The 23,479-nt window shown below is 38.1% G+C and overlaps 1 protein-coding gene across 2 annotated transcripts in view; it reads left to right on the top strand.

Annotated features, from left to right (window-relative positions):
- Positions 1 to 23,479, top strand: part of fchsd2 (FCH and double SH3 domains 2) — a 70,098-nt gene that overhangs the window by 35,898 nt on the left and 10,721 nt on the right. The window contains exons 7-19 of one of the 2 annotated variants that reach the window (XM_088345477.1): positions 1,659 to 1,713; positions 2,194 to 2,322; positions 5,370 to 5,492; positions 10,777 to 10,872; positions 11,054 to 11,128; positions 11,937 to 12,053; positions 12,553 to 12,657; positions 16,051 to 16,140; positions 16,268 to 16,330; positions 20,032 to 20,166; positions 20,237 to 20,320; positions 21,564 to 21,741; positions 23,049 to 23,269. In XM_088345477.1, coding sequence (XP_088201603.1) covers positions 1,659 to 1,713; positions 2,194 to 2,322; positions 5,370 to 5,492; positions 10,777 to 10,872; positions 11,054 to 11,128; positions 11,937 to 12,053; positions 12,553 to 12,657; positions 16,051 to 16,140; positions 16,268 to 16,330; positions 20,032 to 20,166; positions 20,237 to 20,320; positions 21,564 to 21,741; positions 23,049 to 23,269 — 1,471 coding nt within the window. The remainder of the gene's footprint in view (positions 1 to 1,658; positions 1,714 to 2,193; positions 2,323 to 5,369; positions 5,493 to 10,776; positions 10,873 to 11,053; positions 11,129 to 11,936; positions 12,054 to 12,552; positions 12,658 to 16,050; positions 16,141 to 16,267; positions 16,331 to 20,031; positions 20,167 to 20,236; positions 20,321 to 21,563; positions 21,742 to 23,048; positions 23,270 to 23,479) is intronic. The other variant, XM_088345478.1, reaches the window with a different exon arrangement.

Raw genomic sequence — 23,479 nt, 5'->3', positions numbered from 1 at the left:
TGTGATGTTCCTTGATTAGCTTCTAGGTGTTGCTTATATCTACTTTCTGTTGTAGAACCAAAATGTCCATAATATTTTATAAAATAAAGATTTTACTTTTTTACATTCTAGTATTTTTGAAATAATGGCCCTTATTGTATAATTTAATCCGAACAAAGATTTAAGAAAACTAAGTCATCACACACTGCTCTGTTTAATGTCACAATGGTTGAATTATGATGGCTGCAGTGGACTGAGAATTACTGTAGTCAAGACACTGCATCCTTGAAATGGATTTTCATCATGAATCAGGATCTTGACATATTTTATGTGTCTTCTTCTTAAGGTTACTATACCTTATTGTGAATGGGAAACTGGTCCACTACCCTTCATTTAGGTTCAATCCATTATTTAGTATTAATGTTTTGTTTAAAGCATCTTCTAGTAACATTGTTTCAGATATTATTGCCTGCAGCAAAATCGATTTGAATTTGTAGGTTATTTTAAATTACCTACACATTGATATTTTTACTTTTTCTCGATCACTGGTGCTAAACTGGTCTGACCTCAAGGACACACCACCCAACCCTAACAACAAGCTGCAACCTAAATCAAGAAAAAATATCCACTTCAGACATGTGATGAAATAATTGTGCAGTTCAAAGCAGAGATTATATATTCTCATTTTTTCAAAAAACAAAATGACCAGCAAAAATAAAACGACTTTAAGTACAGTATATATTCGCATATAAACGACCCCCCAAAACCTCTTTTAAATCGCCACGTACTAAACTTAATTCTAAATATTAATAAAGCATGTACCTAAACATCAATGATTATTTAACTATGTAGTAATAAAGATTAATATACAAGTAAAAATCTCAAAATATAATGTTTTTAACCATTTTCTGGTCCTTTCAGCAAGGCTTCAATAGCCAACACTCAAACGCCATTTTCGTATTTCGCAATTGTTTTCTTCTTCAACTCAATCGTTGCAGTCAGTGTTTTCCATTTTTCCTTCTCATCATTACTATACTCATGGGCAGAAAAGTAAATTAAACCAACAAAATCCAAATAAAACGAAATGTAGTCCTCCTTAATTCCGCTGTTTGATTTAACAAAGAAGAAGAGATGGAGCAGGGCATTATCGACATATCTCCTTAACAATTGTAGTGGAACTGTTTTTTTCTTCTTTTTGGCATTATTTTGCCAAGGCAAAGGAACGTAAACCACTGAAGACAGGTCTGCGACCACTAAAACAATGCTTTAGATGATCAAGTTTGAAAATCTTGCTTAATGTAAATTTTTGCTCAAACATAATAAACTTGTTTTTCAAATAGTGTACAATTGATGTTACAGAAAACAAAGCTCATATCATAGCCACACATTCTTATAACAAAGGTAACTGAGTTTATGTTTTGGTACATTATAAATACAAGTTTGATCTGAATTCTCTGTGCCTCTTTTTTGTAGTGTGAATCAATTTTCAACTTTTCAAAATGGTTGTTGCTCACATTTTTATCAAACAAGACATTAACATCCTATGATTCTTGTTCATTTTCAGTCTTTATACGCTTAAGAAATGTTTTTGGAGCCCGAGGTCAAATGGAATGCAGATAGGCAATAAAAATGATTACATTTGAAAGACTTTATTGTTTTATTCCCATTCCTCTTTTTAGGTCAAAACTGGCTCTTTTTCAGTCAAGAATTAGTCTACAAAAAGCTAGTGTAAAGGTAAGACTGTCATATACTGTTAAGATTTTTTGTAATGTGGTGCTTTTAGAAACAAATTTGAAACATTTAAAAATGTTCATTCAGATTCAGATTCAGATTCAGATCTACTTTATTGTCATTCTAGTACACGTGTATACAGAACGAAATGTCGATACATCTGACCCGCACAGTTTCCTTGAATGTACAGATATAAATAAAATGTTGTATTGAGTTGTAGTATTGAGTGCTAATAATATACTAAATAACTATGGCTATGTATAGTATTTTACAGTAGCGCAAATAGTGCAAGAGGAGTAGCTAACCAGATGTGCAAAATGTGTCGTCAGGTAAACAAGTCAGGTAAACAGAACAATAACACTGTAACAATAACGCTGTAAGTACAATAGTGCAGAGAAACAGATGTGCAAGGAGTGGCTAGCTTTAGCATCTTGCATGCAATGAGACTGAATCAAATTGATCTGTACCATTCTGTCTTTTTAGTTGAAAGCAAAAAGAAGTGACTGCAACTCAAAGGCAACACAGGCCAGAAATGATTATTTGTTAACATTAGCTGCTGCCAATGCTCACCACGACCGCTACTATCACACAGACCTGCTCCACTGCATACAGGTATTTTGGAGAAATGAAAAATGGCTTGGAAAATCAACCTTGTGACTCGATTTTCTTAACTTCTCTTGGTTAATACTTTTTATTTCCCTAAGTATTGATGTTCATAATAATGCCTTGGCAGCCTCAATATTTCTGTAGCAACATTTTATTTCATTACGTGGGATTTAGGAGTCTCAGCCATGTCTCATTTCCTGAGGTAATTTCCAGGTAAGAAGGGTTTTCAGACGCGGTCTAAGAAAAATAGTTAAAAGTCATATCCTTTAACTATCTGTGGAGAAAGCGTCCACATAAGACACAGCAATAAAGACTGAACAGCCCCCAGGTGCATTACCTCTAACCTTTTTCAACCACCGACTGTGCCAACACCTTGAAAGACCCACAATTTGTTCAAAAGACCCTTCCTTGTTCCTAAATGGCACACCAAATCACGCACATCGTGGCCAACGGGCAGCAATTGCATTTATTAACAGGAGTGACCAGACACTCCAGCTGTATAATATATTTTTGAACTCCTAAAGTGTTCATTTGTAATCCAAAATTAATGATTTGCATATGTGTGTCATGTTTCATGCCAGAGGATTTATTTCATTGCGTGTCTGAATGGAGTTTTGCCTATTATCACTTAATCAACCAATTGGAGAACATTATATTAAAAAACATCAACAGGAACTCCAACCAGTCACAGAACACACCTCCGGTGACAGGCATCAGTTGCATTTTAAGAGAGGCGCGAAAGCCTTTCTTCCTCTATTTTTCTCCACGCCTGTTCTTCCTGGACGATTTGAAGGGGGGTGGCGTGCTGGTCTCTGTCCTTTGGGACCATTGGGCCAAAAAAGGCCAGGCTCTACAGCTCTGTCTCCTCGGCGAGGAAGCCTGGTGCAACCCAGGCATTTGGCCGCGTTTGCCCATGTTTCTCTTTTCCTCTCCATCGGCTGAATTAAGGCACAATGGAGTCAGGAAAAACAGCCTTTTCTTTGGAGAAGGTAAATGCCAAATCTTGTTTTGGTGAGATACAGGTTTGGCAAGGGTGGCTAGTTACGAGCAGTAGGCCGGACGTGGAGCACCACTATTGCTTCTTCCCTTGATGCGGTCTTAGTCTCTTTCTGGACCCAATAACAATCCACAGAGCCACTTATAGTGATCAGCATTTCTTTTTACCCTTCTGGCTTTCCTCAGTCCGATTTCATTGATTTCTTTCAATGTAACGAGCCGCTAAAATCGGAGCTGTAGCCGTGCTGCGAAGGTTGTATTGGGTGGGTGGACACATTGACTTGTGTCAATGCAAAATTAGAAACACAAACCTGACGCAAACCAGAGGAAACGTTGACAACCAAGTAACAATGACCATGAAACGACAAAGAAAGAAACGGGGAAAATAAATAGTCTCGAGACGATGAGAAACACCTGCTCAACATACAAAAACCTTTGGGAGCTGACATAAGGAAGAGGAATAAAAAGAAATAGCTGGACAAAACTTGATAACTGTGACTTTCAGTTTACAAAAACATTAAGCCCTATCCACACATGCCTGAAGTGGCCAAAAGCATCGACACTATGAGGCCCTGGTGAATAATATATCAGCATCTCCAAGCTACATAAGACTGCAGGCAATTGTGCACATTCACAGATAGGGGACAGTGCCAGAGGAAAACAATCTGCTAGTTATCTCTTTCCCAATTTGAAAGTTCACTTTGTAAACACATCTTTTGTCGCAATGGGTCATCAAATTAATCTGTCAAATAAATTCAACCAGAATTGTTGCCCGAGCCAATTATTTTTAGTTGGGGCCCATTTATTGCACATGCATTGATTTAACCCAAGCACTCGAATGGGCAAAGATGTTAAAGGTCTTTTAGTGGATGCTGATTCATTGTATCTCAGTGCCACAGCAAATAGGTGAAAGTAAAAAAAAAAGTGATGGTAATAGGAAAAAAAGGGGAAAGGAGATATGTGTCAAGATAAGGAAACATTTTGGATGAAGTCAGCCCACCCATAATGACATAACTTCCTTTAAGTTTCCTTTGTTTTCTGTTGATTATGCACACAAACATTGGGATTATTCATGTCTGAATGTGTGAGTGTGTGGGTGTGTGCATAAGTGTGTGTGTTGTGTAAGCCTGTGCGTTTTAAATTGTTGTGAATTGAATTATGAACTCCCTCACCTAATGCAGCTGCAAGAAGTAAATTCAAAACACACAAACATTCAACCTATTTTTCTTTGGCTTGCTCATTTTGATTTGTGTGTACATTTTGTGGGTTGTGTTCTGCATTCTGATTGACTAAACAGAGGAAGATAGATTCTTTCTATCGACAACAAAGTTAGACTTCTCAATGCACTAAACTTGCTCTGGAGCCAAATGCAGGGAGCCACTTATGCCCTCCAGTGGATCCCTGGCAGTTTTTGAAAAATCTTTGACAGTGGAAAAATTGGATGGTTTCTGTAGGACGGAACCGAAAGATAAATGCAGTCTTCGACAATGTCCACATAATAGCAGCAAAGAATCATGTAAAGTAAAGTGAATGTTCTTAATCCATACAGTAATAAAGAAATAAAGCAGAAAAGTAATTCTTAGAATTATAATTTGACAGTACAGGAGTTACAAGTAAAATAATATTTACAAAGTACAGTACTTTTATTTGAGCCTGTTAATTGGGTTTGTTTTTGAGTAATAAATAAATAATTAAATAAATATAGTTTTCTAAAACCACAGGTTTTGACTATCGCGAGAGGTTTTTAGAATGCAACCCCGGGATTACTGTGTATCTTTTTACATTCGGTCTACTTTAGATTCTCATGGAAACGAAAAGAAACCTCTCATGGAAACGAAACGTCGCTGACACCAAATCTAGAAGGTTTCACTTCAACTATCATATTCGCACCTGATTAATTGTATCATCCGTTAAATTAAACATGTTCCTCTTTTTTTGACTGATGAGTGAGCTACTCTGCCTTTAGGCTATGGGGATAGAAAAAAAATCCATTTCATATTTAAGGTTTATGTTTATTTTAAGTGTCCGTTCTTACAATTATTTTAACGGTCTTTCAGGCCTTGGATGGCAGGATCTATGAACATGTGAAAGACTACTTGATAGCATTGTGTCGTACAGAGCTGGAAGGCTCTCAAGCGACACACAACACCTTTCAGTTTCTTTTGGACAAATCCACGAGGGTGAGTATATCATCGTTCCTCTCTCACTCATTTTTTCCTCATTATATCGTTCCATTATTTAAAGGTATTCCCAAATTTTAAAACCTGAAAAATGTGAGGACATAGTACATGGTTTCTGCATTTTATATATATATATATATATATATATATATATATATATATATTTGTATATATTAATGCATTTGCCGATAGTAAGTATTACTTCCTATTAAAATAAGAACGATTTTTTTGTTCTTATACATTGTCCCCTTTTTCCAGTTCAACTTTTGCATTTTTTCGGTGCATCACAGATTATTTTCCATGGATAATTTATATATAAATATGTATATATATATATATATATATATATATATATATATATATATATATATATATATATATATATATATATATATATATATATATATATATATATAGCCAGTCTCTTGATTGTTTCATGTGTGTGTGTTAATTAGTCAGAGAGGTTAGGAATCTTCAAAAACGGTTTTGGCAGTTTTTGTAAAGAATGTTTAGGCGGTTTGTCACAGGTGGATCCAGTAATGGTACAAAAATGGGCAAGCAGCCAACAATAGTACACGAAGAGCTAATGGAGGCTAACTGGAACCGATCAATGAAAGTCAGCTGGAGAAGCAACCTCAGCGGGAAAATGCTAGGCTGGCCGACCCCCCAAAAATAAGCATATAGCAGCCAGGCAAACCGGGCACCTACAACAAAAAGTGGCTACAGCGACAAACGCGAACCCGGCTTGGAAAAAAACAATGGACACAGCAGGCTAGCCGGCCAGACAATACCGGCCAGACAACACCGGCCAGACAACACCGGCCAGACAACACCGGCCACACAACACCGGCCAGACAACGTGTTCTGCTAATGGGGGCTTACCAGGAGCAAACAAAACCGCAAGTCTTTGCCAGCTCCGACACTAATAGGGAGGTATCCGGACATTATTATACCAACCGGGGCACCCGCATTTAAAAACACAAGCAAAAAGCCACAAACACCGACCTAAAAGGAGGTGAAGGCAAACAAGGAACGCACACTGTAACAGAGGCAGGTAAACTTACCCAACGCAGCTTTTGAAGGCCGAAGCACACATCTCTGACAAAACAGTCACAAGACCCCCAGCAACAGGGTAAGCAAAGTTCCAATTTTATCTATCTATCTATCTACCTTGGTCATATCCCTCAAGAGGGGTGACCGACAGCAAGACACACACATACAATAACAAAGAAAATAAAAGGGAATTAAATAGCAAAAAAACACACTCAAATTTTTGGACCATGGCCAACCCAATTGCCCAAACACCCAAACAAGTTAGGCACCTCGGCACTCAAGTTGGTCATGCTTTCGTAATGTCCGGATACCTCCCTATTAGTGTCGGAGCTGCCAAAGACTTGCGGTTTTGTTTGCTCCCGGTAAGCCCCCATTAGCAGAACACGCTGTCTGGCCGGTGTTGTCTGGCCGGTGTTGTCTGGCTGGTGTTGTCTGGCCGGTGTTGTCTGGCCGGTGTTGTCTGGCCGGTGTTGGATAGACTGAGAAATGAAATTGTGAGAGACAGAACTGGAGTAGTCGTGGAACTGAGCAAGCGTGTTGATAAGAGAGTACTCGGTTGGTTTGGACACATGGAGAGGATGGATGAGGAGCGAATGTTGAAGATGATCTACAGAGCAGAAGTCAATGGAAGGAGACCAAGAGGGAGGCCGCGATTGACGTGGATGGATGGTGTTATGAGTGCACTGCAGGAAAGAGGTCTAAATATAATGGAAGCTAGAGCTCTTGTTGGTGATAGAAAGGAGTGGAAAGGTATTGTGAAAGGATAGTGGGATTGTGGACACGTTCTTACGGATGGGCTGGGCACCCGTATGATGCAGCAGAGGTAAACCAGTGAAAGCTGTCGGGCCCTGCTGTTGAACAAAAGAGTGTGTTGTGTCACCCTGACCCGAGTGACATGGCCGCTTTCTGGCGTCCCATTTCATCTGGAGAGACGAAAGCATGACCAACTTGTCGCTTGTGGGTGATTCTGAGGAAACATTGAGAAGGTTGGTAACAGAGTTTGGAAGAGTATGTGACAGGCGTAAGTTATGTGTCAATGTTGGGAAGAGTAAGGTGATGAAGTGTTCACGTGATGGAGTGGGTATGACGTTAAAAATCAGGTTGCATGGACAGGTGCTGGAAGAAGTTGAAAGCTTTAGGTACTTGGGTTGTGATGTGGCTGCAGTTGGTGGAATGGAGTGTGAGGTATTGCACAGAGTGAATCAAGGAAGCAAGGTTTTGGGTGCTCTGAGGAGAGTGATGAACAACAAGAGTATAAGTTTGGATGTTAAGAGGGGACTGTATGAGAGTGTGATTGTGCCGACTGTGTTGTATGGTGCAGAGATTTGGAGCCTGAACGCAGATTTAAGAAGAAGGTTGAATGTTTTTGAGATGAAGTGTTTGAGGACTATGTTAGAAGTTCCAATTTTACCGAGCAAAAATGAGCAGCATGAAATTGCTGTTCACTTCAATCGCTGATTGTTTTGGAGCTGCCTCATCTGTTGTGTTAACGGAATTTTCCATGTTACAAGTTTTGTGTTCCTTTAACAGTGTCACCAGTCTAGAGTAAAAGAGCTAGATCAGCAACCTTGAGAGCAAATTTTCCTAGTCCCCTGGAGTGTGGAATATTTTGCAACATATTTGCAAAATTGTGGCGAAGACTGCTACATGTTCTGTGCCCAATTGGGTAAAAAATGTTTTTTGTTAATACTTTTAAGGATTAAAGTACTGTATTTTCCGCACTATAGGGCGCACCGGGTTATAGGGCGCACCCCCCAAAAATAGTTTTTGGTCCTATATCTTCCATAGATAAGGCGCACCGGGTTATAAGGCGCTACAATGGGAACGTCGACAAAACAGTCAGATGATTCAGTCAAACTTATTACCCCCTTAACATTCCCAAATCTTACCCAGCAAATACGTGTCGTAGACACGTGCGGATGCGGTGTCCGTACGATGTCACTCAAATGCATCGTTCCAAATATCATTCGGAAGGTTAAAGTCTTGGGATTCAAGAAATGCCAAACATTCCTTGGTTTCTATTTTCTTTTTCGCTCGCAACTTTACTGTGCATATGACAATAAACACTTGGAATTGAGTTTAATTTAAAAATAGACACTCCATTCCATCCATTATCTGCACCGCTTATCACAGAAACATCGAGTTCAGTCTGAAACAGGATACAGGGATAATATAAAACCCGGAGTAGCTCACTGAAGTCGTTGTGTTCATAATAATGTGCAGCCAATGTCCTCTTATATCCGTGAGGGTAGTAAATCCAGGAGAATAAAATATTTACACATACAGAATAATAGAAAAATGCTTTATGTATGCCGTCAAACCACGTGCTATACGCATTCATCTTTTTCGGCCAATTGCAGGCTTTGTTTTACAGCTTAAGCCTATGCCAGCCTGTAAATGATAAAAAGGATCCGCCCCTTGACCTCCGAATAACTTTAGCCAATAGTGATCATTCAAATGATGATTGACACATTGGTTAGCCAATAAAACGCCGGTAAACAAATCCCAGCATACACCGTGGACTTCTTGGCGTTCGGGGCGGCTGCAAGTTAGTTTGAAGAGTTTGCGATTTAATATTGATCCATAAATAAGGCGCACTGTATTATAAGGCGCATGGTCAGCTTTTGAAAAAAATTAAGACTTTTAGGTGCGCCTTATAGTGCGGAAAATACGGTAATGCAGATCCTTGTGATCCTTCCTCTACCATTGTTGGTATCTGCTGCCTTGAATATTATAAATTGGGTGGGTAACAAATAAGCTCTAGAGCACAGGCAAATATCGATGTATTGACAGTGTTAGTTGGAGGAGTTCCATTCATTCCTGAAAATGTCAGCCTCCGTTTATTAGTGTTTTGCTCTGATAATTGGGCGATTTAATTACAGCTTTTCATTTACAGACTCCTGGGGTGTCTGCAAAATAATTAGTTGTTGTTATGCTGTATTATTGCATTATACATATATTAAGCCCCTTTCAGGAGAATTTTGCCTGGACCTTTATTATACATTTTCCCAATAAATGAATTTGAGCCTTTTAATAAACACCACAGGTAACGCAATAGGATTGCATCGGTTCCAGCCCATGTAAAAACACAATCACACGACTTGCAAATCACTTTCAGCATTTTTAAATCAACAAACAAAAAAATATAAATATTTAGGTATCTCAAAAGACTATCCTTTAAAAATAGAATGTAACACCCAAACTACTTCAATTCCTAAAATGCTGGCATGTGGCCATGATATCAGCAGTTGTAATGACATTGTGTTTTTCAAACAGTGTTCTGCGGCCCTTGTGTGCCGTGAAAAAGGCTGGTACACCGTAGGAAATAGTACAGTTCCAATTATTTGGAAGAAGCCTGCCATTTTTATAATAATCTGATGGAGAGGTAGCTTGGGTAAATAATTATTTTTGGATATTATGTTTCAGATTTTTTTTTCAATGAAAAAAGTGTGCATTGGATGACAAAAGCACTTATTTAATATACTCCTGGAAACATGTTAATGCCATTGTAATTAATTTTGAGTCCTGCTGTAGTTGATTGGGACACAGTCTGCAAACAAGTGTCTTTAATTGCGACCCAATGTGTTACTTTTCCTTACTAGACATTTCCCCACAGATTTTTTTTTCATTTTAAGAAATTGAGGTGATTGGGATCATTTTTAAGGCTGTTTAACCCTGTGGCTTGAAATCCGGTGCTGCTTGTACAAAACCGAGGTTGAGGATGTAATATTTTGACCAAAAAATGTCACTGTTGTCTAATGCAAACGAAAACCAGTGCCACAACTTGCAACCAAATATGGTGGCGACTTTATGTATGGATTCTACAATGTAAAGGAAATGCAGAATTATCGACATATGATTTTTTTTTAATAAAAATTACCATTGATATGATGGTTCATGTAAAACAATGACAAAACAATGTTGTTATTTTTTCACTGGATAAAAGTTTTTGTACCACTAGGAGGCACTAAATATTACATATTGTCCCTTTAAACTTGCACATGTGGCTTTTAATCATGTGTGCTCTATAGTCCAGAATTTACAATAGCTCTCACAAAAGGTGGCGTTTGGTGTTTGTTCATCTATTGTATACCTTACCTGATTATACAATATAGGTGTAATACAAACTATTAGAATACTAGTAAATTTTATTGATTGCGGCATGCCACTTCATACTAACAGTGAAGCCATATTCAATGTGGAGTGGGCTAATTCAAAGTGTTGTTTTCAGATAATACAAGAGTTCAATCAGCAATTGTTCATGCAAGAAAACCCGGTTTTCCACAAAGCAAATGACTTCCAATTCCAACCCAGTGACTGCGACAAGGTGAGAACTAGTCATAGTACTTTTGTACTAATACCCTCAGCTAAAATATGACCTTTATTCCTTTCCCATGTCCTTCTGGATCCAACTTAACCTTTGCTCACACTTCTCCCCTGACCATTTTCCCACTAACTACTCCTTGTATTTGTGTGCTTGTGTTGCTGCTCTTGACCTTATGTACCAGACTCTGAGCTCGGTGCAGCAGTTGGTGGACATAGAGCCTTCACCCGTCAGTGCCATGAGAATGACCCTGGCACAGGTAGCCATAACTGTTAGCACTCATGTCTTCAATTGAATACGAATGGCGTAAAATGCCCTTATCAAGACTTTTTTGTCTGCTTTTTCAGTTTTTTGTACTTGATACAGTGCCATATATTCATAGAGTCCCAATATTTTTCTTGTTGTGTGCATGAAAATGGTTCTGCTATGTATTACTGGATGTCATCATGCATTGTCAAGTGTTTAAACATTTCCAGAAACCATAGTAGAATACGAACAACTGTTGCAATTAACTTTAGGTAAGCGCTTGTCCTTTGTGATTCATGTAAACCTAATATTGTGTATGACTCAGAGTGCCTGAGGGAAATAACATGTGTTCTTTCCACAAAATATACTCACTATTAAGGATAAGGATCACCGTTTATAACACACTGTTGAGAATCTGCTGGAATTAAAACTAGTTGTTAACCTGTGTAACAACCCTTTTTTGTTTAATCAAATTGCGGTTGTTTGATACTTAGAAAGAAATCCGTATTTTGCAATTAAATATGCTTTGTGTTTCATTCCAGTACTGGAAAATTACAAAATTGCACACATAAAAATGGTGTAGCTATCATATAATTTTAATAACAGCAAGACAACGAGCAGCTTTGCAAACTATCCTCAGTTTATTACAGGCTACATGATAAATTGTTCATTCTTGGTCTTGTTTGCAGCATGAACAGCTTCTGCATGTTACATAGCCACTTTCAGTGTCTTTTCTACCCTTTAATGATTTTCCGTGTCAGTGTACGTTTCCTCATGAATTTACCCCGTCCCTACATGGCTATGTGCGTTTGTTTCATTAGAGTCGTCAGCTGGAGTCGGAGATGGGGACCACAGAAGAGCACAGTTTAAACAAGGAGGCCAGGAAATGGGCGACTCGAGTAGCTAGAGAACACAAGAATATTATCCACTACAAAAGAGTGAGTGCATGCAATAAACTGTAAGCATTATGCAAACTATAAACACATTTTTGAAAGTATACCGTTCATTTTCACTGGAGAAATTGGCTTTTAAAGACCTTTAAAGTGCTTGAATTTTGCCATGGAAGAGGTGTACCAACCCTGTCACTCTTTTATCGCATGCTTACATACACACATATATATATATATATATATATATATATATATATATATATATATATATATATATATATATATATTTGTTTTTTTTGTTGTTGTTTTTTTATGTTTTTATTCATATATGTACATTTACTTTGCACATTTACTAAGTTGCTATCAATGACGATAAAGAAAATTCTAATTCTAATTGGCCGTAGTTTCAAGCCCCATATCCTTTTCAAAAGTTACTATATTTGGCAAATTTGTCATTAAAAGTTTAGGAAATCATTTATTTTCATGATGTGTAAATTTGCTGTCTTTCTGCCTTGAAAAATAATTATGTTGTGTCCTGTGAGTTCAGTCGCTGGAGGAGAGTGAGAGTCATGGCCTACCTCCTACTGAACAGGGCAGAGTAGATCTCGAGATGAAGATAGAAGAATCCAAAGAAAACATACGCAAAGCTGAGGTTGGTTTTTGAGATTTTCCTCTTTCAGACACTTTTCTGTGCAGGTGGTCAAAAAATTGATAGCTTTGGTATCTTACATGTTGATATTTGTAACAATACAACTTCATTATTATTTTTTTTCAATCAATATACTACAATAATTGGCTGATACACTTTGGGGATATTATTTCTTGGACCTTGACTCATCTACTATCATTAAGCATGTTTTGGATTTAAAATTCTGTAATTTCCACAAGTCTTATCCAGGGGTTGGCAACCCAAGATTTTGAAAAAGTTACGTTGGACCAAAAAAAACAACAACAACAACAAATTGTCTGGAGGCACAAAAAAAAGTCTTATTTGTAGGTCTTAAAATGACACAGCGGCACGGTACTTGAGTGGTTAGCGCGTCCGCGGCACAGTTCTGAGGTCATGGGTTAAAATTCAGCTACCTGTGCGAAGTTTGCATGGGTTTCCTCTGGGCACTCCAGTTTCCTCCCACATTCCAATAAAAAAAACCATGCATGTCAGGTTAATTGGCCGGTCCAAATTGTCCCTAGGTGCGACTGGCTGGTACCCAGTTCATGGTGTCCCCTGCCCACTGCGTGAAGTTAGCCGGGATGGGCTCCAGTAGCCCCCGCGACCCTACTGAGAATAAGAGGTGCAGATAGTGGATGGATATATGCAACACATTCTGTATCTATATTAGCAAAATTACTGGCCCACTATCTAAATGACTAAGTTGGATGCAGCGCATCCTGTGGAGAATGATGCACCATGTTACTACTCTGTTGTAGGATACTGCCTCAAATTTAACTAAATTACAGTATTAGTGAATTACACGAAGTGTCATTTATTTTATTAAATTAAAGAAATGCAATAAACAAATCTAATTTTGGAGGTCATTTTTATTTTGAGAATTCAAAAAAAAAAAATGGAACGTTCATCATCCGGGCAAAAAAAAGCGTGCAATTAAATGCAGTATGCATTTATTAAAATATAATAAGAGTCTTTTGAAAAGTAAAAATAAATAAACTCCCAAACATAAAGTTTCAGTTTGATGTCTGCGCAGTTATTTTTTTTTTTACCTTTGGGGTCTGTGACCGATCACACACCTTTTAGTTTGTTTGCAAAACAGCCTATGCACCGGAATTTGTACTGTAGCTAATTTCTCCAAGCAGGTGATCAAGCCTCAACTTCACGTCACAATATTTGTCATTGCTGCAATCGAGGTGACAACCTTTATCCCATTTTTTACAACCCGATAAGAGTGCGAGAGTGGCAGTCAAACCCGTCACTTTCCACCCGTAAACTTGTACCAGCTGATCTTCCCTCTCAGCCCATTGTTACACCCTTGATTGAAATGTAATATGAATTTTGCGCATTTCTACAGCATTGGAAAACCATAAAAGTGTTTGTGTCATGTAGAGGTTAGCTCTTAGGCCCAGGCCCAAACCCGGTACGAAATTCCGGAGTTGGGCAGAGACGGGCCAAATAACCCTTGCTCTTCACAAATAAAATATGAAAATTCGGGTTTGCTTCGGGCTCGGTCCCTCAAAACAAGTTAATCTGTTGGGCTTAGGCTGGTGCGGGATTTGATACCAGGTTGGATCAGGATGGACTTTTTAGGCCCGATCTTACCTCTAGTGTCATGTTTTTTCTTTTACGGAGACAATATTGAAAGGAAAGTATATTTCCTTCCCTCATCTTTTTCAATTTGTAAATGTTTTTGGGAAAGCGCCAGAGAGCCGCAGTTTCCAGGCCCCTGGTCTAATCTATCGGAGTCTTTTAGATTTCCGACTAATGTCAAGGCATGCAGTTAGAGATTTTTGCAAAGGTTTCATTCTGCAATATAACAGATGTAACTCCATTTGATGTTTGAGTTCCTGCTTCCCTTGTGTAATTTATTTTGTTTCCAAAAAGTCCACATTTGACGTCTGGAAGAAATACAAAGTTGGGGAAAATCTTCTTGCAGACTACCAACGCACTTTTGGACATGGTGTGAATTAGGCATGACACCCCTGCTGGCTGATTTTTTTTCACGAACATATTATTCTCACGCCAAAAATACAGCATCAATTACACCATGCAATAACGCATGAGGCGAACACAGATGGCGCAAGAATCAGCTGTGTAACCACATTCCTTATGACACAATGGCATTTGCTTTTTTTAATCTCTCGCCCATCCGTTGCTCTTCCAAGCCATTATTACCTTGATCAGACTTATACATATTTAATGATACGGCTGCTTTGTAAAGCTCTTATCTGAAGAGTATAAAGGAAATGAAAGGAGCACAACTTGCACGAATCCCTTTGAGTGTAGCATTACTGTATGTACATGAGCGCTGCACTTTTTTTCTCAAACCGACACTTAAACATGGCCATCCACATTGAAGCCAGGATAATAAAATCGTCTGCAAAGAGGGGCAAAAAATAACACAGTGTCCACCTCCTATGCTTATCACTCTACATTATTAGAAACACTCGGATTCTTTTGTACTTAAATTAGGCATCATTATCATAGGTTCGGGTTCGCGCCCCGGCCGAGTCATTCCTAAGACTTAAAAGTGGTCGGCGGCGCCCTCTCTTGGCTGCGGCTGCATCGGGTCAGATGCAATCGACATTTCGTTCTGTGTACATTGTTACACAGAATGACAATACAAGGAAATTATTATTATTATTATTATTATAAGTGTGATCATTTCTAACTGGCTTCCGTGGTTGTGCGGGCCAATAATAATTACAACTTGGTAACAACATAGTAACAACATAGGTTTAACATGTTAAGTTGTTATTTTAGAAATGCATATAAAACTGGTAGTTCTTCGTGCCTATCAGTAACAAAACATAGTCCTCATTAGGGTGGTCCTTAATGGGGGTCGAAATTTTTTTTTGTGGAAATATTGGGCTCTGACCCTCCGCATATGTTCTTATATCGATAAAAACACACTGTGTGCAATTTTGAACAATTTGGATAATATTTAGAGGTAGCTCAACGACTTTGAAATTTCCCAAAATGGTAAAATTTTGGCAATTTTCGAGAAAAAACGGAAATCTTAACCCTATGTGTACGGCGTTTTAGAACATCCAATTTCAGTCCATTGCTTATAATTGTAACACAAGAAAAGTTACAAGTAACTTTGTACACTAGGTCTGATATAATGTGCGAAAAATCCTTATTTTTCATACCAAAATTTCAGAGGCCTTGAGCGACCTCTAAATATCCTTTGATTTTGATGAAACTTTGCCTAATTACGTTTTGTATATATTGGAACATATTCAAGGGGTCAGAGCATGAAATTTTAAAAGTCGAAAAATAAGGACCACCCTAGTCCTCATCTTCAAAAAGGTTGGTTTATTGAATGCATAATGTTGGAAATCTTCATCATTTTTTTTCTCTCTTTCGGCAAAGACAATAAAGTTAAAAGCCGAAGCTCGGTTGGACCTCTTGCGGCAAGTGGGCGTTTCTGTGGATACCTGGCTAAAGAGTGCAATGAACCAGGTATTTTTCAGTCTGTGTTGGCTTAAATTGTTTTCAAGATTTGCATTCCTTTTTTTATGTGCCTTGTGAGTGCACCTTTACATGAATGCAAGTTTTAAAATAAGGACTTTTTTCCCCGTGTGTTTAGGTGATGGAGGAGCTAGAGAATGAGCGTTGGGTCAGCTATACTTCTCACGATCCCTCCCTTTCGGTGAGACAACTACTCACTCTGTTGCTGCTCTTGTTAGAATATGATGTTGTCTTTGTTTAAAGCTGGTAGTATGTTTTCACACATTAGGAATATTGTCAAAGGTTAATGCATTTGCCGATAGTAAGTATTACTTCCTATTAAAATAAGAACGATTTTTTTGTTCTTATACATTGTCCCCTTTTTCCAGTTCAACTTTTGCATTTTTTCGGTGCATCACAGATTATTTTCCATGGATAATTTATATATAAATATGTATATATATGTATATATGTATATATATAAATATGTATATATATATATATATGTGTGTATATATATATATATATATATATATATATATATATATATATATACACACACACGGTATATATATATATATATATATATATATATATATATATATATATATATATATATATATATATATATACAGGATATGTGTGTGTGTGTGTGTGTGTGTGTGTGTGTGTGTGTGTGTGTGTGTGTGTGTGTGTAGTTAACATCAATTAACAGCGGAAATCGGGTTTTAGAAAGATATGGACTTATTATTCATTTAATCAGCATCATTATCATTTGATCGCTTTGCTCATTTAAATAGCATTTTTTCATATATAATTAAAAACAAATATTGTACAGTAAATTTTAGAAAAAGCTAAATCATCTATCTGCTTTATCAAATAATGTTGTTCATTTAAGCATTATTATTATTAGAAAACCATATTTCAAGTATTTCACTTATTTATAATAATAAGAAAAATAAAATCCCAAATTAGCAATGATATCTGCCAATGGACATCATTTTGTATTAATGCTACTTTTTAAGATATATTTCAAAATATACAGCACCCATTGAACTGTTTGGAAACACTGCCATCTCACAAGGGCACTACTACTACTGTTATCTTAGACCCTCTGTAATAAGCAAATAAGCAATAAAAGACAATTGACTGCAGCTCATAACTTTACCACAGAACCGAACAAGTACCTCAATATGGCATGAAGGGAAGCATCTGAAGTCATTCCATTCCTTTTCAATAATTATTTGACTATGACTGGATCCGAGCTTCAAATTGATTAAAATGTTTCCTATTTAAAAAGAATTAATTTCAGTGTCTATATTCATTACCAACAATAATACACTTGAGATCACCCGTGACTTCTCGAATACGCCAAATCATTTTTTGTCTTAAACATTAGGACTGATTACAGAATTTCCTTATACCATTTTCAAAGTCTGTTCCCTACTCTAATCTTCCTTTTCATGTCACACTAAAATATTAAACTCATAAAACTGGCAACCATAGGCTTTTATTTTATATGAATTGATTATAAGCTGCCAAGCCAGAATAGCTCATCTGATAAATTACATCCTGAATGATGCAAAGTGTAAGACAATTGATATACTTTCACACTTCCTACAGCAGATTGATCAGCGAGCCGATAAGAAAAGCACATTAAGTAACACTGAAGGGTCAAAATCTAAACTTATTCATAAAAGCCAATTTGCGTGCGTGCTTGTGTTCATATGTGGCTTATAAGCTCCAAAACGGTAGAACCGATTTTCGTAAAAATGTACATAGTTGTACTTAAGGCCTTCGGGAGTGTTTTAGCTAGGCTTGGTGTCAAGGTACTCTCAAAAAATACCAACAAATTCAATGAACATCTGTTTTTGTGTACATGCGGCTCTGGAGCTGCAATTTAGCCATTTGGCATTCCCTAGTGGCTCTCTGGCTTTTTCAACACACCCCCAACAGCCAAGCCTAGCTGTATGTGCATTTCACACCTAAGCCTTCAGTAGGTTTAATCAATACAGCCCTTAATAATTATTATGTAGCTTTAAACATTTACTACAGCTGCATCAATGATAACCTTGTAAAATTAAAAGTTAGCCATATTTTACCCAACAAAAAAATATTTTTATTTGTGCACAAATCCATCATCCTTTCTTTTCTCTAGAATATTTCATTTACTCTTTTGTAGAAATTCCTTACATTTCAGTTCCATCAATTATTTATTTTCTATTGGCATCAAGATTAATGCTGAAAGTCGAGCCTGTTATGTCATATTTCTGGTATAAGTTTTTCTTAATTGAATTGTCAATATGCATTTTTCTATGGAATCTGTGTTAATCACTTTAAGTTTTTTAAGTATATACAAGAGTAGAATTGTTTTGTACTTTATATATATATTTATATTTTAGATTTGTAAATGGTTTAATTTATGTTTCCATTTTTTTTTTCAGGGATAATGTGTCTAACGATTACCTTTTTTTAAAAACTGTAAAGTTTATTTTTATATCTTGTTGTTTATTTGTCAAAACTTTTCATTGATATTTTAATACGAAACACAATGATTTTAGTTGCTTGACTTTCAGGCTACTATAAATGATTATGAAAGGTTCAAAGTTTAAATGAGTTAAAAGTTCACTGGAAAGTGAATACATAAAATATGAAATAAATTATAATTTACTAGAATAATATATTTTTTTTAATTATTATTTCCTTTTTTTGCGTAATGTTACCCCCAAAACCCGTGTTTTATTTATTTTTATTTATTTTTTACTTTTTTTTTCCTTTTACTTTTTTTTCTTGATTTTTTTCTTTTCTTTTTTTTTATTTTCTGCTTTTATATTTTTCTTCTTTTGTTCCTCTTTGAAGCTTTTTTACCTTTTTTCTTGCTTTGCTGCTTATCACTGTTGCATGGCAACATTGACACGTAGGTAAGTAAGGTCAGGTAGCTCTGTAGTCTAACTGTACAGGCGATAATAAAAGTAAACTGCCCTTATCTCTTTACAATTTTATTGTAGCAATAAAAAACAATACACTGATAATAATTCCAAAACAAAAAAGATCAGGCTTTCAGTGGGGGTCACAAGCCCTTCGTGAGTCGAGCCAGGCCCCTTCTTGCCTGCCTATAGTGACGGGGCTGAATATGGGAATTTTTTTTCTTCGCTTTTTTGTTGTGATACTTCCCCTTCCGGTGACATTTCCCAAGGCTGGCTAGCAGCCCCTGTCTCACCAACGTAAAATCTGATTGGCTAAACCAACAGCTTTATCAAACTCTTATGTTATGCTTCAAGCCCTGCAAATCTCATTCTAAATGCCTCTGGCAAGATTACAGACCCTGGCAGCTTTTAATGGCTGAAATGTGATTGGTTAAAAGCATCTTAAAGCAACTCAACCTAGGAGAAGCAATGAAAGGAAGTTGACAGACAATTGGCAATTTTTTAATAAGTATTCATGGACAAAATATAACAACATCACACAATTCAGATAATACTTAGGCCAGCAGAGAAGGCCTTGGAGGCCCTGACAGTCCACCGCGATGTGAAGTTAAAAGTTAAACTTCATTTATTGTTTACTGTCAACAGAAATATCTTTGGAAGTGCTTGCTCAACACACACACACACACACACACACACACACACACACACACACAGTACATACTGAACACACATGGGTACTAACAAAACATTATTGTGGACAAATCAGTGTGCTATGGTGGTCAAAAGATCACGTGACCATCAGAGAAGCCAATCAAACAACAATGAAGTGGGACGGGCTAAATACTGTCATCCATCTGCTGATCCCTAACCGTGTCAGGAAGTTTGTGCCTCTTTGCAGGCTGGGACAACCAAAGCTTTTTTTAGGAGAAAAACAAAAACCACGTTCAATAATTTTAACCACGGTTATTTGTTTTAGGGAACAGCCGACTTAGAGCGCGAAGAAGGTGACGATTGTGAAGAAAACATGGAGGCTTTCGACGACAGCAGCTCGAGCCCTTCAGGAACCCTCCGAAATTACCCACTGACTTGCAAGGTTCTCTTTTCATACAAGGTATGAGGCAAAACTGAAAAACTGAAAACATTTGAGGTGTACTGAACATTTTTGTTTCTCTATGTGCCAGGCCTCTCAGCCAGATGAGTTAACAATCGACGAACAGGAGATGTTGGAGGTTATTGAAGACGGTGACATGGAGGATTGGGTCAAGGTGTGTAAACATATTTGCGATGTTCATGCAAAGAGAATTTCGTTAACAACTAGAAATCCTGTTTGCCATTAGGGCATCACCCAGGTTGAGACAGAAGACGATTTGTGGGTGGCGTTCTCCTTTTTGGCAGGGTTCAATAGTTAGCACATTCGCCTAACAAGCGAAAGGTCCCCGGTTAGAGACTGATTGGAAACATTTGTTGGCCTGGATACGGATGGGCGACACCAGGCTGTACTTGCCCAGGACACACCACAGGAAATGGTGCCACTCCAACCCTAGTGGTTGAGGGGGTCCACCCACCAACCCATTCACAAATGGGGTGACCAACCTGATTGGTTGTCAGATTGTGATCCTAGCCATACCTGTTCTGGCCTGAGAGAGTAGAAAGTTTTTTTCTGGGCAAGCTGCTGAGTAAGCAAAACAAAAAATGCAAAGTCAGCTTTTTTGGCAGTTTTTACATTTTGGGTCCCTCACCTGACTGACTATTAAAAAAAAAGCACTCAAAAGTGCCCAGTCATTTTTGGGGAACGAGGGGGTCTTTCTCACCTCCAGGGTAATCTATCTGATTGCCTGGAAAAGATTCTAATCCTGGCCAAACTTGTTCTGGCATGGGAGAGTAGAATGTCTTTCTCGGAAAGCTGTTGAGCCAGCAAAGTAAAAAATGCCAAGTCTACTTCTTTTGGCAGTTTTCACATCCGGGGTAACCTGCCTGACTGCCTGTAAAAGATGGTGTTAACAAGCCCTTCTGGCTTGGGAGAGTGGAATATCTTTCTGGGAATAAATACAGAGTCAACAAAACCAAAAGTGCTGAGCATTTCTTTTCAAATCTAGGGTAGCCTACCTGACTGCCTGTGACAGATTATGGTCATATCCAAAAATCCTTCTTGAGGTAGGATCGGGCCTCAAAAATCCAGCCCTACCTGGCTTTCTGGTATAAAAACCCGAACGAGCCCGAGCCTGACCGGTTAACTTGTTTTGAAGAACGGAGCCATAAGTAAACTGGAAGCTACATTTCAGCTGCACTTTTTTGCACGGCGATTAAGTGCGCGCTTCAGCCCAAGTAGAGACGGACAGACAGACAGACAGACAGACAGACAGACAGACAGACAGACATAGATCAGACACGAAAACATTATCACCACCCTGGCTTTGCTCCTAGGTGATAATAACAACAAAAATAATCTTTTTGGATGTTTGGGTTGCATGGATATGCTGAGAATTGCTTTCTCGTTTGTGTCAACAGGCTCGCAATAAGACTGGTCTTGTGGGTTACGTCCCTGAGAAATACCTCCAGTTTCCTGCGTCCAACAGTCTGCTGAGCATGCTTCAATCACTGGCAACACTTGATGCTAGATCACACACTTCATCCAACTCAACCGAGCCAGAGTTGCATTCTGGCTGTGTCAATGGGGATGTTAACAGTAAGTACCTTAACAGTTAATTAGGAAAAAAAAACATTTTTTTAAACAGATTTTTCTGAGGTATTTTCCACTGGGATTTGGGTACTTCGATGCCATACTAGTTTCAGATGTTTTTGTATACTAATGAAGATACTTGGTTGTGCCTCTCCATGTACGCTGATCCAACATCTTACACCCTGCCACGATGTGCTGGACTGTTTCAGGGGCATCTTTGGACAGTCTGCATCTTGGGTGTGATCTACTCTGGTAGATCCTGGCCTCTATGGCTCGTGCGCTTATGGCCTAGTCTTGTGCTGCCATGATGTCAGCTAACTCCTCTATCGGAAGGCGATATATTTAATGTAGGGTCTTGTCCTTCCAGAATGTGTGCCTATCGTCTTCTACACTCTCATCAGGGTTTAGCTGCCTGAGACACTTACTCAGTGGGTCATCTTTTGTAGCCATTTGTACTCTTGGATTTTGAATGTTTTATCCTGAACTGTGGCATTGGTACTCACTAGCCATCGGCCGTCTTCTTTCCTTTAAGCGTATATTCCCAGGGTTCTGGACTAGGGTGCTGAGGAGATATCTGATGTCAGCGGATTCTATCGCCTCTTTTGGCCAGCTTATGATTCCAACAGTGTATCTGATGACTGGATATGTGTACATGTTGATGGGTCGGAGGTCACAGGTCAGCAGCTCTTGTTCTGAGACTTTTGATAGTTATTGGGGCTTGTTGAAGGGATGATGAAGACATCTACCCGCTCACCTGTTGTCCCGGCCCCCACTTGTTGGGGCATTGTTGTTGTATTTCATTAACCTATAGTTGTGATAGTAGATTTTCGATTACAGATGTTGGAACATTGAGCTAACAGTTTTTTTTTTAGCCTTAATTGCGGGTTTAAGGTTTCCAATGGTTTCACATTCGCTACATGAAATTGCTACAATAGTAGCATTCCAACAAAGTCCTTTACATTGAAAGTCCTTAAATAGTGCTTGATTTTGGCCAAGAAAAGGTGTACTAGCTCTTAATCAAAGCTCAAGAACTTCAAGGCAAAGTAAAATAATGATATCTGTTGCTTCAAAATTGAAAAGTTTATAAAAAGCTATGCAAAAAACGTTAAATCTTATTCTAATATGAATTAGCTTTAACATTAACTCCAGAGGAAGCCAAAGCATGCTGTCTCAAAAAGTAACCCTCAAACAGCTTGCTAGCATAGACCACAATGGAAACAAAAGGCATTAGATAATCAACTATTCTACGATGCTGTATCCAGTATTGTTCTCTTACCGTGTGCCTAATTACTGTCTATTATTCCCCTGCACAGTGGTGTATGTACGAGCACTTTACGACTACGAAGGCCAGGCGGAGGAGGAACTTTCTTTCTCGGAAGGAGCCGTCATTCGCCTTCTAAACCGTGACACTCAGACAGATGATGGTTTCTGGGAAGGAGAGCTTAACGGAAAAGTGGGCGTCTTCCCTTCTGTTTTGGTGGAAGACCTGACAGAGAACGGAGAGACCGGAACGAGAGGGGTCAATGACGCACAGGTAGCGTATTACTTCTATCTGTTACTCTGTTTGCACAGTCCATGACCACCTAAAAATACATTTACTGTACTTGATTCTGAAGCATTTCAAAGTGACTTGTATACAGGATAAGTGGCAGCGCACGACTTTTGATATGTGAGCACTTACTGTACACTTAAAATAAAGTTACTGTAACTTTAAATTAATATGAGCATACAAAATCAATTTACA

Source organism: Urocampus carinirostris, chromosome 10, assembly GCF_059441175.1.
Source record: "Urocampus carinirostris isolate Australia breed hairy pipefish chromosome 10, RoL_Ucar_1.0, whole genome shotgun sequence".
Classification (NCBI taxonomy): Eukaryota; Metazoa; Chordata; class Actinopteri; order Syngnathiformes; family Syngnathidae; genus Urocampus; species Urocampus carinirostris.
This window is presented reverse-complemented; position numbering and strand designations above follow the sequence as displayed.